We start from the raw sequence: 18,228 nt of genomic DNA, 5'->3' as shown, positions 1-18,228 counted from the left end.
TGAGATATGTTGAGAACAAAATCAGACAGGATTTCTTATGTTGAATAGCAAAGAATTACTGGACCATATATCAAAACTGTCTTGATATAGTTTGAACTATTCCAGTCAGTGAGTTTCTTTGAAAACAGTTTTTTTGACTCCTGAGAATCAACTCTAATTCAAATTAAGTCAAAGATACTAGTTTGGAGAATCTACAGGCAAGGCTCGGGGTACAAGTAGCCTGGTTCTTTAACTGAAATTAAATGTGTACATCAAGGGACTAGGAACTCAACAATGACAAACAGCTCTTTTTATTGTGATTTAATCATTGAACCTATAAAAGTAATGAAAATTATTTTATGTATTTATTTCATTAGCATTTATGATATGTAACATTTAAAATGAACTTTAATGAAACCAAAGTCTAAATAAAAGGAGGAGACCTTCAAGATGGCAGAAGAGTAAGACGTGGAGATCACCTTCCTCCCCACAAATACATCGGAAATACATCTACATGTGGAACAACTCCTGCAGAACACCTACTGAACGCTGGCAGAAGACCTCAGACTTCCCAAAAGACAAGAAACTCCCCACGTACCTGGGTAGGGCAAAAGAAAAAAGAAAAAACAGAGACAAAGAATAGGGACGGGACCTGCACCAGTGGGAGGGAGCGGTGAAGAAGGAAAGGTTTCCACACACTAGGAAGCCCCTTCGCGGGCGGAGACTGCGAGTGGCAGAGGCGGGAAGCTTCGGAGCCACGGAGGAGAGCGCAGCCACAGGGGTGCGGAGGGCAAAGCGGAGAGACTCCCGCACAGAGGCTCGGTGCTGAGCAGCACTCACCAGCCCGAGAGGCTTGTCTGCTCCCCCGCCGGGGCGGGCGGGGGCTGGGAGCTGAGGCTTGGGCTTCGGAGGTCGGATCCCAGGGAGAGGACTGGGGTTGGCGGCGTGAACACAGCCTGGAGGGGTTAGCGCACCACGGCTAGCCGGGAGGGACTCTGGGAAAGTCTGGATCTGCCAAAGAGGCAAGAGAGTTTTTCTTGCCTCTTTGTTTCCTGGGGTACGAGGAGAGGGGATTAAGAGTGCTGCTTAAAGGAGCTCCAGAGACGGGTGTGAGCCACGGCTATCAGCGTGGACACCAGAGACGGGCATGAGACGCTAAGGCTGCTGCTGCCGCCACCAAGAAGCCTGTGAGCGAGCACAGGTCACTCTCCACACCGCCCCTCCCGGGAGCCTGTGCAGCCACCACTGCCAGGGTCCTGTGATACAGGGACAACCTGGAAGAAATGGACACATTCTTAGAAAAGCACAACCTCCCGAACCTGAACCAGGATGAAATAGAAAATATAAACAGACCAATCACTAGCACTGAAATTGAGACTGTGATTAAAAATCTTCCAACAAACAAAAGCCCAGGACCAAATGGCTTCACAGGCAAATTCTACCAAACTTTTAGAGAAGAGCTAACACCTATCCTTCTCAAACTCTTCCAAAATACAGCAGAGAGAGGAACACTCCCCAACTCATTCTACAAGGCCACCATCAAAACCAGATACCAAAACCAGACAAAGATGTCACAAAGAAAGAAAACTACAGGCCAATTTCACTGATGAACATAGATGCAAAAATCCTTAACAAAATGCTAGCAAACAGAATTCAGAATGTACTACAAAGCTACACTAATCAAGGCAGTATGGTACTTGCACAAAAACAGAAATATAGATCAATGGAACAGGATAGAAAGCCCAGAGATAAACCTATGCACATATGGTCACCTTATTTTTGATAAAGGAGGCAAGAATATACAATGAAGAAAAGACAGCCTCTTCAATAAGTGGTGCTGGGAAAACTGGACAGCCACATGTAAAAGAATGAAATTAGAAGACTCCCTAACACAAGACACAAAAATAAACTCAAAATGGATTAAAGACCTAAATGTAAGGCCAGACACTATAAAACTCTTAGAGGAAAACATAGGCAGAACACTCTATGACATAAATGACAGCAAGATTCTTTTTGACCCACCTCCTAGAGAAATGGAAATAAAAACAAAAAATAAACAAATGGGACCTAATGAAACTTAAAAGCTTTTGCACAGCAAAGGAAACAATAAACAAGACGAAAAGACAACCCTCAGAATGGGAGAAAATATTTGCAAAGGAAGCAACTGACAAAGGATTAATCTCCAATATTTACAAGCAGCTCAATATCAAAAAACCAAACAACCCAATCCAAAAATGGGCAGAAGACCTAAACAGACATTTCTCCAAAGAAGATATATAGATTGCCAACAAACACATGAAAGTATACTCAATATCACTTATCTTTAGAGAAATGCAAATCAAAACTACAATGAGGTATCACCTCACACCAGTCAGAATGCCCATCATCAAAAAATCTACAAACAATAAATGCTGGAGAGGGTGTGGAGAAAAGGGAACCCTCTTGCACTGTTGGTGGGAATGTAAATTGATACAGCCACTATGGAGAACAGTATGGAGGTTCCTTTAAAAAACTAAAAATAGAACTACCATATGACCCAGCTATCCCACTACTGGGCATATACCCTGAGAAAACCATAATTCAAAAAGAGTCATGTACCACAATGTTCATTGCAGCTCTATTTGCAATAGCCAGGACATGGAAGCAACCTAAGTGTCCACTGACAGATGAATGGATAAAGAAGATGTGGCACGTATATACAATGGAATATTACTCAGCCATAAAAAGAAACGAAACTGAGTTATTTGTAGTGAGGTGGATGAACCTAGAGTCTGTCATACAGGGTGAAGTAAGTCAGAAAGCAAAAAACAAATAACGTATGCTAACACATATATATGGAATCTAAAAAAAAAAAAAATGGTTCTGAAGAAACTAGGGGCAGGACAGGAATAAAGACGGAGACATAGCGAATGGACTTGAGGACACGGGGAGGGGGAAGGGTAAGCTGGGACAAAGTGAGAGAGTGGCATGGACTTATATATACTACCAAATGTAAAATAGGTAGCTAGTGAGAAGCAGCCGCATAGCACAGGGAGATTAGCTTGGCGCTTTGTGACCACCTAGAGGGGTGGGACAGGGAGGATGGGAGGGAGACACAAGAGGGAGGAGATATGGGGATATATGTATATGTATAGCTGATTCACTTTGTTATAAAGCAGAAACTAACACACCACTGTAAAGCAATTATACTCCAATAAAGATGTTAAAAATAAATAAATAAATGAAAGGAATACAAACTTACTAATCCTGAGCTACTTTTTTCTTGTAAGAACATAACTTTAATATGAAAATATTTGATAGTAATTCTTAATAAATATATAGGAAAATATCTTAGAGTACAGTTCTTTGAGAACTACTGATTAATATGTTAAACAGTATAGTAGTTTTGTTCAGTTATCAATTCATCTTCTCCAGAAACACCTGACTATTTCAAAGAAATGCCTTATATTCTTAGAGGAGGAGGTGGAGAGAAGATGTCAGGAAATTTAACAGTTATATGATTTAGGTACTCCACTACTGTTATCTTTAAAGATCAAAATTATAAGTTTATAAATATTATATTATTATGGCAATACATGGACCTTTAAGATTGCACCTCCAAAATTAGCAAAACAAAAAAAACACGAACCAAAACAGCTAAAGAATTACCCCTCAAAATGGTAATAATATGCTCACAGTGTAGAGGGGAAAACCCAGCTTGAATATAAGTAGACTTTTTTTCATAAAATTACATATAAGTATTTCTAAGGAATATGTGTGTGTATGTGTGTGTGTGCCTGTATTCCTATTTCTACTTACATTTGTATTTAGAAAAAAGACTTCAGTTTCAAGAAACAGTGGACAGTACAACCAAACCACACATTTGTAACAGATTAATAACATTTCCTACGTTAATTTTTTTCATTAATCACTTTAAATATGATAAAACTATATTTTATTTCAGAGTTCTGAAACACTGCACCTATCAAGGAAACATATTTTATAGGATAAAAAGTTTAAAATTTATGAAATAAAACATGCATCAATTCTCAAATTTTTCATATATATTATCAAGGTTTAAAGAAAATTATAAAAATTCATTTAAATGTCAACTCTTATATAAATAGTCCTTATTAATTTTCTAACCAATAAAACTACTTACATTATTCCAACTTTCAACTTTTCAATACTTTCAACTATATTCAACATTCCTAATGTAATGATGACCTTTTTTACTTGCAGTCTTTAATGAATTTTCTAAAAGTCCCTGTTCAGTTGAGACTACTACTATCCTCTAAAATAGAAGAAAATATATCTTGCTCATAAACAGATGTGATAAAATCATAACAAAAGGAAGTGGGTTTCATAATCAATAAATATTCTTAAAACAGAAAGCCCATGGCACAACTCAAAGCTAGTTTTTGAAGATAAAATACTATAGAAACAAAAACCAAATTAGAAATACATAACTGAAATGCTTATCATAAAATGAATTCATATTTAATTTTAAAAGCTTAAGGGAAACTTTTGTGAATTTTCGGCATAGCACTGTTCCTCCAAAGAACTCAAAAAACAGATAAAAACTTAAATAAGAGTCAACAAGCTGTAAATATGTCATAAATCTAGAAAGTTAACTCTTGCAAGCTTATGATAAAAGAAAGCTTCTGAGAAACTGATGAGAGAAGAATTACTGATATTTGGTTCAGAAGATATGACAGCTACTACGTTGAATTTATTCACCAATTGCCCTTCTTGGATTTATCTTTGGATTTATAAGCACCTTCTAGCATGATACCGCATACAAAGATGCAATTACAGTTTGGTCATAATTTTTTCATTCAATGATTCATTTATCCATTCATTTAACTGCTATTCATTTAGTGCCTACTATGTGCCAAGCACTGTGTTAGGCATATCTATGTTACCAAGTACCAATATAAATGAGTGGTACATAAAGTATTTTTTTAATCCTTCTTTACTTAATGATGTAAAGCAAGAAGGAAGATGATGAGTAATACATATAATGCAACTGATATGTTTATTCACTGCTCATCGTTCAAATGCTATGTTTTAAAACTTTCCTATAAATTACTGCATTGAGATATCCAACAGACTAATAAAGTCTGCATAGTAGACTTCACTTTACGTCTACCTAGAAGGAACTATATCCATAGCATATATTAGAGAATAGAGTTTTACCATGAGCTAAAGCCCTCCACTTAGAATATAATCAATTCTGGATTCAAAAAATCCTCCTCTTCAGCATTTTTCAATTTTGAATGGACAGATATTTTGGAAAGGAGTAACTAGATTTCTGAACCGAGGAAATCTGCAAAATATGGAAAGATTGACACAGGCCAGAATACGGAGTGAAGTCTATCACATACTATTTTGCACTGAGGAAGCCAAATCTGCACCTAAATAAGAGTATAACAATTTCCTTCATATTTCACAGGAAAGGTTTCATTTTTGAAGAAAAGCAACCTTCTTAATTAGTATTGGTATGACTTCAGTGTTAATTAGTATTGGTAGCACTTTAAAAATATTTTTGCTATCATCATTATTGTCAATTTTTAATTGAGCTTGCAATTTTACAGGAATGCCATCATTCCATGTACTGTTACTTGGTGGTATTATAATCAGAAAGCATCCCTACCATATTTTCTAGTGAAATTAGTTCATTAGCCTCACAAGAAAAAAAGCATAATATATTAAGCATTTCCTATGATCTAAATACTTCCATGAAAAACAAAAAATACAGATGCTTACAAAACAGACTGTAGAATATGTATACAATACCAAGTTCTGTACAAGTGCTGAAAATCCTTGTTTAAACTCCACTTAGATTAAAGAGAGTTCTGAGAGAAAGTGTCATTTGTTGCAAAGTCATGCAAAAGTGACCACCATGTGGTAAATGATGAAATGAGGCAAAGTAAATATGACTACTTACTAAAAGTGAAGGTTAGATGATAAAGAAATAGAAGCGAAAAAGACGTCAGGTGATAGAGCTGCATCTAGTAAGTGAAGTATTTATAGTTTAAATGACTTTCAAAACTTCGTGTCACTGTTAAACTATAGGCTATGGTTGTGTTCAAAATTCTCACCAAAATTTGAGTATCTGTAGCCTGTTCTTGGACCATCTGAACTGCTTTTGCCAGATCTTCTTCACCTTCTGGAATGCTATAATTGTCATCTGGTATCTAAATCACAGAGAAAGAGAACGATAGGAAGAGTTAGCAGGAATATAAAAATACCTCATTTCATTTTAGAAATAAATTTTCCTCACAAAACAAAGGACCAAAGAAATACACTTTATGTAGGACACCATGTCATTCTGAAGATCTATGAAAAATAAACTGACAAGTAGGCAGCCCTCTGACTTCCTTATCAGATCACAGCTTTAAGCCTGTTACATCTATTAACTCATTTCATGTGGTATGTATTAATATTATCTCCATTTTACCAGTAGTAATACAAAGCCTATCTTCTGTGTTTGTCCTGTCTCCTGTTTGCCCAGGCCACAAATGCCAGGCTTGCTTCCACAGTTTCATTCACAGCTTCTGTCATCTTGGAGTGACTCTGCCTTCCAAGTCTCAGATGTAATGATAGGTTCCCTTGGAACAATGAATTAAAGGAAAGGTTTGAGACAGTAACTATATTAGACTGAAGTATTGCTAAGTTGCAGGGAACCATAGGATCTGAGCTCCAGCTAGGTAGTAGGAATCTGGGAAACCTAGACTGGATGATTGGGAACACCTGCTGGACAGAGATGACAGACTATAGTGTGGATCCACAAGGCAGGTGATGAGAAGCTGACTCTGAAGGACAATTAACAAGAAAATCAAAAGAGCCAACCAATCTAAATTTTTAAATAGAATTTCCAAACCTCACTCTTCATCAGCTGATTAGCTAAATTCAGTTGAAACAGTAGCATCACTTAAGAAAAAATATTTTTAAGAAAAAATAAAATGAATATTTCACAGGAATGACTATAATGAATTTATAGAATACATAAAATGAACAAATTACCTCTTCATATTCATAATCATCTTCAGATGCTTCAGTTATGGTGACCTCTAAATGTACTGTTAAGTTTGAATCTCAAAATAATGGAATAAAATTATTATATTTAAAAATTGAGATAACCTTAAAATACAGTATTATATCCAAGTATCTCACCAAGTTAGTAAATACATGTAAATTAAGCTATTTTTTAAAATTCCTCCTCGTCATACAGCCTACAGTTATAGATGTTTTAAGACAAAATATCTTAATTGTTATTTTAAATTATTATTCAAACAACCCAAACTCATGAAAAACTATATTTTTAATCTATGTACTATCTAATGATTTCCACTTTGATTCTAAGAAGGCTTACAAAAATGTACATGGTATCATAACATAAATTAGAAAGAGATAAGAAAAATGATGGACAGGAAAACTATGACAGTAAATTTTCAAACACATCTCAAACCACAGTGGATTTTCCAGAGTTTCTGAGTCATTCACAATGCAGTGTGACTTCTTTATTTGGTTTAAAGTATTGTGAATGAAAAAACCAAAGCACACTAAGATTTAAATATAAGTAAAATATAGATTTCAATGTTTTCATCAATAAAAGATACTTACACCTCCACTCTCTTTCTTACATACCTCAATTTTAAAATTAAATTATCTTCTCAGAAAAGGCAGCCTAATGTTTAAGCAAATATAAACTACTTAATAATCATAACTCAGCAGTTCATAAATTATCAAGATATATCAGCATTAAAATATCAGTGGAAATGATTCTAATAAAAAATTCTAACAGCATTGCTCTAAGACCTTCAAAAATTACAAGTTAGTCTACAAATGAAAACTTCAAGACAACATCTAATTTTAAAAGAAATCAAAATACACGCCAGTAATGCTATTTTGTTGATTGGTTGGTAGGTTTACATTTTTTTTCAAATGCACAGACTTTATTAGGCCAAGTTTAAAAGGTATAAAATTAAACACTTCAGTGCACAGCAATGGTTATGAAAAATCAAAGATTAGATTAGCCTAGTTTTCATTTTGCTGCTAGTTATAAGAAATTTCTCTGTCATCCCATCCTGCAAGAGTAACCTGACAGTGTGTATAACAACTTCTGTTGTTTGTAATAAGAACTGATAACACACACATAGTATTTAACAGGAGCCAGGCACTGTCCTAAGGGTTTTACATGTATTAACTCATTTCATCCTCATCCTACCAATGAGGCTGAACTATTATTATCTCTATTTTACAGATCAGGACTCAAATGCACAGTTACACAATCAGGACCTAACAGAATTGGGAATCAGCCCCAGAAGCTTAGGTTTCACTATGCTATACTACCTCTCTTGTTAACACAAATTAACATATGTAAATCATTTAGAATGGTGCCTGCCTTATAATAAATACTATACAAGTGTTTGTTGTTATTTTCCCTGTTCTGGAAAGAGATGAGTACCTGTGGAGAAGTCTCCTAAGTCTCCCATGATCTAGTGTTAAGATGAATGGATACATAAAAGACATTCTGAATCTTCCTCCTTTTCTAGATTTGTATTTTTCTGACACATTTTCACTTAATGATATAAAATTTCCTTAGGTTCAGCTACAGGAAGTTCAGCCTCCTTTTTATGGAAAAATATGTCCCCTTCTGAGAAACAACTATTAGAAGTTGATTTTGTAGGCAGTCACTTGCCTGTAAGTCTCCAGAAAAGTAATGCTATCCTTCATCACTGTTTATACCATAATAAATTTCACAAAGAAGTTAATATTCTAAAATGATCTGGATAGAGTTTATAATTGTAAATAAGCCAACTGCTTATTTATTGTGAGGAAGAAACGTCAAAGCAAAGTTTCTTGAACATGGCTCTATAGAGGAAAAAGTGATCTGTCCTCAAAGCTTTGGAAATATAAAACAACACTTGCATACTGCTACCAAAAAAAAATATTCTAGGGAACGGAGTATAATCACTAATAATATATTCTGTTTCCCATAATCAAAAAAGAGTAAGAGAAAAATAACTACCATTTTATAAAGCTGAAAAAGTATCATCGCATGGATCATAACCATATGTGCTCTTAAAACCCTGTGAGACTGAATGGCACAGATACAGTCATCTCTAAACTGAAGAAAAATAAAGGAAACTAAGTCAGGAAGATGAATAGATTTGGCCAAAATCAAAGATATGAGTGACAAAGACAAGTTTCTTAAATATAAATACCATGAATTTTCAACTACACCGTGCTGTTTCTACAGTGACACAATAGCAATGTGCAATTTTTACCAATATCCTTAGTAATGGATTCTCACCTATTTGTTTTCCAAACTCTCAAGTGTCATGTTACAAACAGATAAATCAAATCCTTTAAACAGCTCAATCTGAAGACCCTAAAGGAAGGAGAAACATAAAAGAGCTACAGGGCTATAGACCCAAAGATTCAGTAAACCAAGGGCAAGAGATTAACCAAACAAAACATCAGGAAGAGTACAAATACTCAAAACAGGAACCAGGATCCTCCTTAATTGATACTGTTAGTACCCACAATATGATGTGAACAGAAAATCTTCCTTCTCAGAAGCCACATAGTTGAAATGTGATGTTGCAGCGTTACTAAGGAAGGAAATGTACTTTCGCATGTATGTTTGCATGCATCTGCCTAGCTGGCTAGCCGGCTCGCAACACATGGACAAATGCACAAACAAATCCCAAAACAATTCTGTGGCAGTTTACAGACATGCATACAGCTACAGGGAGATGAAAATAATGAATATGGAAATTAGCGGAGAAAGGGAAACAGTAGAAGTAAGGTACTGTACAGGCCGTAAGGTCTCATGAACTTTGTTATATGCCACAGGTTTGACTCTAAGCTTCCTAGCAGTCAGGGTAAAAAGGGAAATGTAATCATATACCAATTCAGTATCCATCCAATGAAAACAGATGAGTTTCTCAGCAAATGTACAGCAATCTCTGATTCTGAAGCCTGAGAGAAATCACGCTCTTAGGTTTTCATAAAGAGAACACTTTGGACTGTACAGATATTGATCCCCTTGGCCCTTGGGACAGCCAGAAAGACAGAGTGAAGCAGGATCTGATGGAGCATCGTGTGTGAAAAAGGTTGGAAAGCACTGCTTTAGAAGCAATATTGGTAGGGCAGAAATGCACAGTTTGTCAAGAATTGCCTGAAAAATAAAACCTTTAATCTTGATTCTACTTTTACTGGGCAACTTTCTCATCTGTAATCTAATCTCTTAGGTGATCCTATTCTCCAGGAAATGTCCATACAATTAAGCTGGTCACAATTTTCATACAAAGTTATTTTTCCACTGCAGAATAATAAACTGGCATTCTGGCTTAATATCAGTTTCTTCTTGCCAAGCTGACTCTGAGCCCCTACAAAACTCCCTTCCCATTACCTGCCTAGCTTTCCTTCAAAAAACATCATTGAACTCCAGTTCCAAAATTCATTTTTTTCTACTCTGACTATTCCACTCAGATCTGGTCCTGCCTTTCTAGAGCTTGAGCTTGACTTGACACTTAATTTTGTGCCTGGTTTTCTAGTCTGATCTTGCCCAGGGTACTATCTGTGGCCCTCTTTTCTCCCTGGCCTGCACCCACAGTCCACAGCACCGCCCCCTTCCAGGCCAGGTACTATATCCTATAGTCATGGCCTGGTCTCAGACTAAGGGTCATTCTCCACATCTCCACTTGCTCTGGAAAGAATTTAGTAGTACTTGTGAGTTTGCATACTATGAATTAGTTCCCTGGTACTTCATCACCACCGGTGAACTATTAGTTTCTACACGAACAGAATCTGCACCAGATCCTGACCTTGTAGATCTTGTCAGAAAACAGGCCAATATACACACACACTGAAACTTCCAGGAAGCCCTAAATCCACCACAGTACTACAGAAGATACAACTGCAAGAAGCTTCAGAGAAGCATTTCAGCTGGCTTAATGGAGCAGAGTTTGATGTGACAGTGGTATGATGGGGTCACAAACAAGGTTGTGCAAATGGACCACAGGCAGAAAGAAATGAACAATTTTCAGATGAGAGCAGCATACAAAGTTCCTCACACACTGGTCTCCTCCACTACTGCATCTGTAGGTAGTGATCACTGCCAGTAGCACCAGCTTTATAAAGAACTGGAGTGAAACATAAAGCTAATTATATTTTACATGATTTCCCAAAGCTACTATAGACAGAAATTGCTTTGTAATCTTTGATATCACTGCAGAATCAATGTACACAAAGGCAATCTAAAGTCTAGCCTGGATCCTCCATGATCAACATTTTACTCACTAAATTGAAATAAAAGAAATGTATTGTAAATACCAAACATTATAGTCATGTTCCCTTTCTTAGGAAAGCCAGTTTAAATAAAGTAAGTTAACTGAAAATAGACCAAAGATGGCAAATAACTGGCACACTTGCTGTCAAAATTCCCATTGCTGTTTGCTTCCTTCAGTCTTTCCTACCAAGTCTTAATACCACATACCACGGAACCACTACCAATTCAATAGAATTGGCAAATGTGGAAATTTATGGGCCACTCCTGCCTAAGACAGCTGTTGCCCATCTTCTGCCTCAGAACCTGGAAAATAATTTTCTTTCAACATATAAGACTCATGGTTCTCATAGTGGATGGCGGTGTAAGTTTTTCCAACTTCTAAACCAGGAGACCCAAAGATATGGGGTCTATATATTATACCTCTATCTGAAAACATAAAGGCAAGAGGTTAAGATATTTGTCTACAGCCTTGCTACTCCAATTATAGTCCTTATATCAGCCACACCAGCAGCATCTGGGAGCCTGTTAATGATGCAGAATCTCAACCCCTGAAACCCGCACTTACTGAATTAGAATCTTCATTTCAAGATCCATATCTTGGATTCATATACACAGTGACATCTGCCTAGTCTAGAAGACACAGAACAAAATACAATTTTTTTCTCTCCAAATAATCTATGACTTTTGTGCATGTAAAATTCAGCACTCCAGGTTTAGTAACATGCCTCTACATTCTACATTCAAATTGTTTATCCTTTTAATTTGAATATATGTAGGATGCAATTAAGCACCCATGAGCAAATCTAGTTTTCCAATGATAATAAGAAATACACTACTTGAGAACATAATGATTATTAAGGATTTTACTAATATCTTCTTACTTAATACTATAAATATTCCAGAGAAGTAACATCTTAGAGGAAAAAAAATAACTAAATGTTAAAAGCAATAAATAACTTTTAAAAAAAACAGAAGTTCTGTTTTAATTAAACAAAGTTATCAGTAAACATTACCATTGCAGTGAGATACTGGCTAAGGATATTACTTAAGAAGAAAAGAATGCATCTTAGATGGGGTATTGGTTTAGTGTGATCACCATATTTCAGGGTCTGGAATCCTTAATTTGCATTTTTGAAACAGCTGACTTTGGGACTGCATCCAGAGTTGGTTAGCCTCAAAGGACAGGCTTCAACTCAGTCAACCCTCACAAACTGCTGTTGGGGCCAAAGGAGACCTTTTCAGGGATCAGCAAATTATGTCCATGATCTAAGTCAAATTCTTAGCGTTAAAATGTCTAGAAAGATAAAATAATAATCAAAAGCCAGTTAGGGGAGCAGAGAATCAGTACAGAGGGAGGTAGGTAACAAAAACAATACGACTTTGGGGGCTCTACTTCCCTGGAGTCCATGCATTTCATTACTCTTCCTTGAATAAGGTCTTTCTTTAGACAAGTAGCAAAAAAATCAATTAAGCATTAGCTTTCCTAATACAATTCATTCCAGCCTGCATCTCTCAGCTGGAATAGGCACTCCCAAATGTCTGCAGCCACACATTAAAAGGCAACCCCCGATCACCACTATGAATGAAAACCTCTCTCAAGTTGTATTGATTTTTAATAGAGCATTCATTCACGAAAGACGACCAATCTTCTTTACAATTACTAGAGATACCTACTTGCCCGTTTACAGATCACATAGTTAAAATCTAGCCTTATATTTTACAAAGCTGCAAATATCTTTCTAAAAAAGAGTTCACTAGAGGATTCATATATTCCATGATTAGATTTCTTAAAGTTCTGGAGATAGCTAAGTAAGATAAGAACTATGTCATGTAAGTTTGCATCTCGCCCATACAAGTTTAAAAATTAAAAGCAGTGATATCATGGAGTGCTTCAGAAGAGATACAGGTGGCACCACTATAGCTAGGAGGTTACAGGGGAGGGGTGTTTCAAGGGTAATTCTATTTCTTGGACCCATTCTCTAAACTGTCATAAAGAACGTGAGGCTTCTCTTAATGAAGCCACTCACCCTCATGGTGGATCCTGGATATGTTTATGGTTTGGACCACACTAACCTTTACATGTTCTTTATGTCTGAAGGTTTAAGAGCAAAGTAAAGGGTGATTTCCTGGAGAATTTGAGTCAAGCCCTTTCATAAGCCTTGCTCCATATTAACAGCTCATTTTCTAGTGTTCTCGGAGCATCTATTCAGTCATAAATAAGGGAAGTCCAGGACCAAATGTAGTGGATTAGAAGTGATTAAGTATATGTGCAAAGCACAGATCAGATTTCTGATTCATTAGTGCATATTATCATTTTTATTTATCCACTGCAATAGCTCAGTTAAATTACCTGAAAACTAAAGACTTTAAACCCAAGAAAGTCTCACTTCAGCAACTATCATAATCACCTTAAGAAACAATGTCAAATAAAACTACACAGTCAACTCTTAATAATGCATGTTAAGAGAGCTCAGGATACAGGGATAATTGTCATTCAAAAGTAATCCTCAAACTTCATTTAACTAAGAGTTAAAGGCTCTCACATGACTAAATCCCTTACCTGAAGACTGAATGTAGGAAAACTGATTGGTTAAATGTTTAGTAACTACTGACTACCCTTTGGTTGAAACCAAAAATAGTCAACAAAAGAGAAAAGGAGGAAAAGCAGAGTGACTCGATAATTCACAAAGAGGATAATAAAATCCTCAAAGAAGGGTGGGATCAAAATGGCAGAGTAAGAAGAACTTGAGCTCACCTCCTCCCATGGACACACCAAAACTACAACTACATATAAAGCAACTCTGAGAACGACCTGAAGACTAGTAAGACAGGTAGGAGGGGTAGAGGTGTGATCTGGTCACCCACATCCCCAGTGTGGTGACCCACAAGCAAGAGGGGATATCATAACCACAGAAGCCCTTGCTAAAGAGCAAGGGGTTCAAGTCCCACATTGGTAACCCCAGGCCAGGGGACCTGCATGAGAAATATGAGCCCCCATAAGGTCTGACTTTGAAAACCAGTGGGGCTTACATACAGAAGAGCTAGAGAGCTCTTACAAGAAACAAAAACTCTACCCTTAAATGGCTCATGCACAAACTCACTCACTCTGAGTCCCAGCACATAGGCAGCAGACTGAATGGCTTCTAGCTGACCTACCAAAGCCACCCCAGCATGTCTCTGACCTGTGCCCACTTCATCTCTAGCTTCCCTGCCACGGCAGCCCTCACTGAGCATGTCCCAGGACCCTCCCTCTTTCCCAGCCCATGCCCACTTCAGTTCCAGCCAGCCTACCAAAGCCAACCAGCACATGCAGTCTATAGAGGGAATGCTCCTACACAAGGCCATGACTTCAATACTAGGGAAAATAACTGTTTTGCCTAATTCATAGAAACCATCACAGAAAGTAAAACAAAATGAGGACGCAGATAAATATGTTCCATATGAAAGAACTTGATAAAACCTCAGAAAAAAAAAAAAAAAAAACCTAATGAAACGGAGATAAATAATTTGCCTGATAAAGACTTCAAAGTAATGGTCATAAAAATGCTCACCGAACTCAAAAGAATGGATGAACACAGTGAGAACTTCAATAAAGAGTTAGAAAATATAAGACAGACCCAACCAGAGTTGAAGAATAAAATAACTGAAATGAAAAATACACCATAGGGAATTACAACAGGTTGGATGATACAGAAGAATACATAAGCCATCTGGAAAACAGAATAGTGGAAATCACCCAATCCAAACAGCAAAAATAAACGAAGAACTAAAAATTGAGGATAATTTAAGGAACCTCTAAAACAACATCAAGCATGCTAACATTCATATTATAGGGGCTCCAGAAGGAAAAGAGCAAGAAGGATGGGTCAGAAAACCTGTTTGAAGAAATAATAACTGAAAACTTCCCTAACTTGGAAATGGAAACATTTCAGGAAGTCCAGGAAGCACAAAGAATTCCAAACAAGATAAACCCAGAGACAGCCACACCAAGACACACTATAACTAAGATGGCAAAATTTAAAGATAAAGAGAGAATTTTAAAGGCAGCAAGAAAAAACCAACTAGTCACATACAAGGAAACCCCTATAAGACTATAGGCTGATTTTTTCAGCAGAAACTTTGCAGGCCAGAAGAGAGTGGCATGATATGTTAAAAGAAAAAACTTACAACCAAGAATACTCTAGCTGGCAAGGTTATCATTCAGAATTGGAGGAGAGAGAGAATTTTCCAGACAAGCAAAAACTAAGAGTTCATCACTACTAAACCAGTTTTACAAGAAATGTTAAAGGGGCTTCTTTAAGTGGAATAAAAGGCCAAAACTAGAAATAAGAAAGTATACAAAATAAAAAATTTCACTGGTAAAAGCAAATATATAGTAAAGGCAGTGGATCAGACATTTAAAAAGCTAGTATGAAGGTTAAAGACAAAAGTCATAAAGTCAACTATAATTACAATAAGCAGTTAAGGAATACACAAAGTAAAAAGATGTAAAATATGGCATCGAAAACATAAAACATGGGGGGGGAGTATAAATGTAGTGCTTTTACAATGCATTCAAACTTAAGCAACTTTCAAGTACACTGCTGTACAGCTGTCACCTACAAGAGACTCACTTCAGATCTAAAGACACATACAGGCTGAAAGTGAAGGGACAGAAAAAGATATTCCATGCAAAAAGAAAAAAGAAAAAAAAAGAAAGCTGGCTTAGCAACACTCATATCAGACAAAATAGACTTTAAAATAAAGACTGTAACAGAAGACAAAGAAGGGCATTATATAATTCTAAAGATGTCAATCCAAGAAGAGGATATAACATTCATAAATATTTAGGCACCCAACAAAGGAGCACCTAAATATATAAAACAAATAATAACAGACATAAAGGGAGAAATTGACAGTAGTAAAATAGTAGTAGGGAACTTTAGCACACCACTAACATCACTGGATAGATCATCCTGATAGAAAAATCAATAAAGAAACATTGACCTTAAATGGCACATTAGGCCAGATAAACTTTATACAAATATACAGTACATTCCACCCAAAACCTGCAGAATACACATTATCTTCAAGCGCTCTTGGAACATTCTCAATGAAAGATCATGTACGGCCACAAAGCCAGTCTCAATAAATTTAAGAATATTAAAATCATAGAAAGCATCTTTTCCAACCACAACAGTATGGAACTAGATACCAATAACAAAAAGAAAACTGGAAAAAAACCCAAAAACACATGGAGGCTAAACAACACACTACTAATCAACCAATGGGCCAATGAAGAAATCAAAGAGGAAATTAAAAAATACCTTGAGACAAATGAAAATAGAAATACAATCTTCCAAAATCAATGGGCTGTAGCAAAAGCAATTCTAAGAGGGAAGTTTCTAGTGATACAGGCCGCCCTCAAGAAACTAGAAAAATCTCAAATAAACAACCTAAATTATACCTAAAGAACTAGAAAAAGAAGAACAAACAAAGCCTAAAATTAGTAGAATGAAGTAAATGAGAAAGATCAGAACAGAAATAAATGAAATAGAGACTAAAAAAACAATAGAAAAGATCAATGAAACAAAGAGCTGTTTCTTTGAAAAGGTAAACAAGATTGAAAAAACTTCAGCCTGACTATTCAAGAAAAAAAGAGAGAGTGCCCAAATAAATAAAATCAGAAATGAAAGCGTAGTTACAACCAATACCACAGAAATACAATCAAAATAGACTACTACAATTATATACCAACAAATTAGATAACCTGGAAGAAATATACAAATTTCTAGAAACATATAATCTTCCATGACTGAATAAGGAAGAAATAGATAATCTGAACAGACTGATTATTAATAATAAAACTTGAATCAGCAATCAAAAAACTCCCAGCAAACAAAAGTACAGGACCAGACAGCTTCACAGGGTGATTACCAAACATTTATACGAAAGTTAATACCAATTCCAAAAAACTGAAGAAGGAACACTTCCAAATTCATTCTATGAGGCCAGGGATATCATGATACCAAAACCAGACAAAGACACTACAAAAAATGAAAGTACAGGCCAATATCCCTGATTAACATAGATGCAAAAATCCTTAACAAAATATTAGCAAACCAAATTCAACAATACATTTAAAGGGATCATATATCACAATCAACTGGAATTTATTCCAGGAATGTAAGTATGGTTCAATATCCATAAATCAATGTGATACACCACATTAACAAAAAATTAAAATCACATCATGATCTCAATAGATGCAGAAAAAGCATTTGACAAATTTCAATATAAACCTATGATGAAAACTCTCAACAAAGTGGGTATAGAGGGAATAAACCTCAGCACAATAAAGGCCATATATCACAAACACACAGCTAACACCAAACTCAATGGTGAAAAGCTTAAGGCTTTTCCTCTAAGATTAGAAACAAGATAAGGATTCCCAATCTCACCACTTTTATTCAACATATTACCGGAAGTTCTAGCCACAGCAATCAAACAAGAAAAAGAAAAGACATACAAATCAGAAAGGAAGAAAACTGTCACTATTTACAGATGACATGATACTATTTACAGAAAACTCCAAAGACTCCTCCATAAATTATTAGAAATTATAAATGAATTCAATAAAGTTTCAGGATACAAAATTAGTATACAGAAATCTGTTGTCTTTCTCTACACTAATAACAAACTATCAAAAAGCAAAATAAAGAAAACAATCTCATTTACAATTGCACCAAAAAGAGTAAAATAGCTATGAATAAATTTCACCAAGGAGATGAAACACCTATACTCTGAAAATGGTAAGATATTGATGAAGGAAATTGAAGCAACACAAATGAATGAAAGAACATACTGTGCTCATGGATAGGAAGAAAAAATATTGTTAAAATATCCATACCGCTCAAAGCAATCTACAGATTCAATGAAATCCTATCAAAATACCAATGGCATTTTTCACAGAACTGGAACAAATA

General features: G+C 35.9%; 1 protein-coding gene across 1 annotated transcript in view; it reads right to left on the bottom strand.

The window, feature by feature from the left end:
- The window catches only part of SPAG16 (sperm associated antigen 16), a gene marked incomplete at its 3' end in the record, with an annotated part of 901,411 nt that overhangs the window by 874,665 nt on the left and 8,518 nt on the right, over positions 1 to 18,228 (bottom strand). Inside the window, exons 2-3 of the mRNA XM_082467474.1 lie at positions 6,988 to 7,034; positions 6,063 to 6,158 (exon numbers count right to left, since the gene is read on the bottom strand). Of these exons, the coding sequence (XP_082323600.1) occupies positions 6,063 to 6,158; positions 6,988 to 7,034 (143 nt within the window). The remainder of the gene's footprint in view (positions 1 to 6,062; positions 6,159 to 6,987; positions 7,035 to 18,228) is intronic.

The sequence above is a fragment of the Balaenoptera physalus genome (genome assembly GCF_965194825.1).
Source record: "Balaenoptera physalus genome assembly, chromosome: 6".
NCBI classification, from domain to species: domain Eukaryota; kingdom Metazoa; phylum Chordata; class Mammalia; order Artiodactyla; family Balaenopteridae; genus Balaenoptera; species Balaenoptera physalus.
This window is presented reverse-complemented; position numbering and strand designations above follow the sequence as displayed.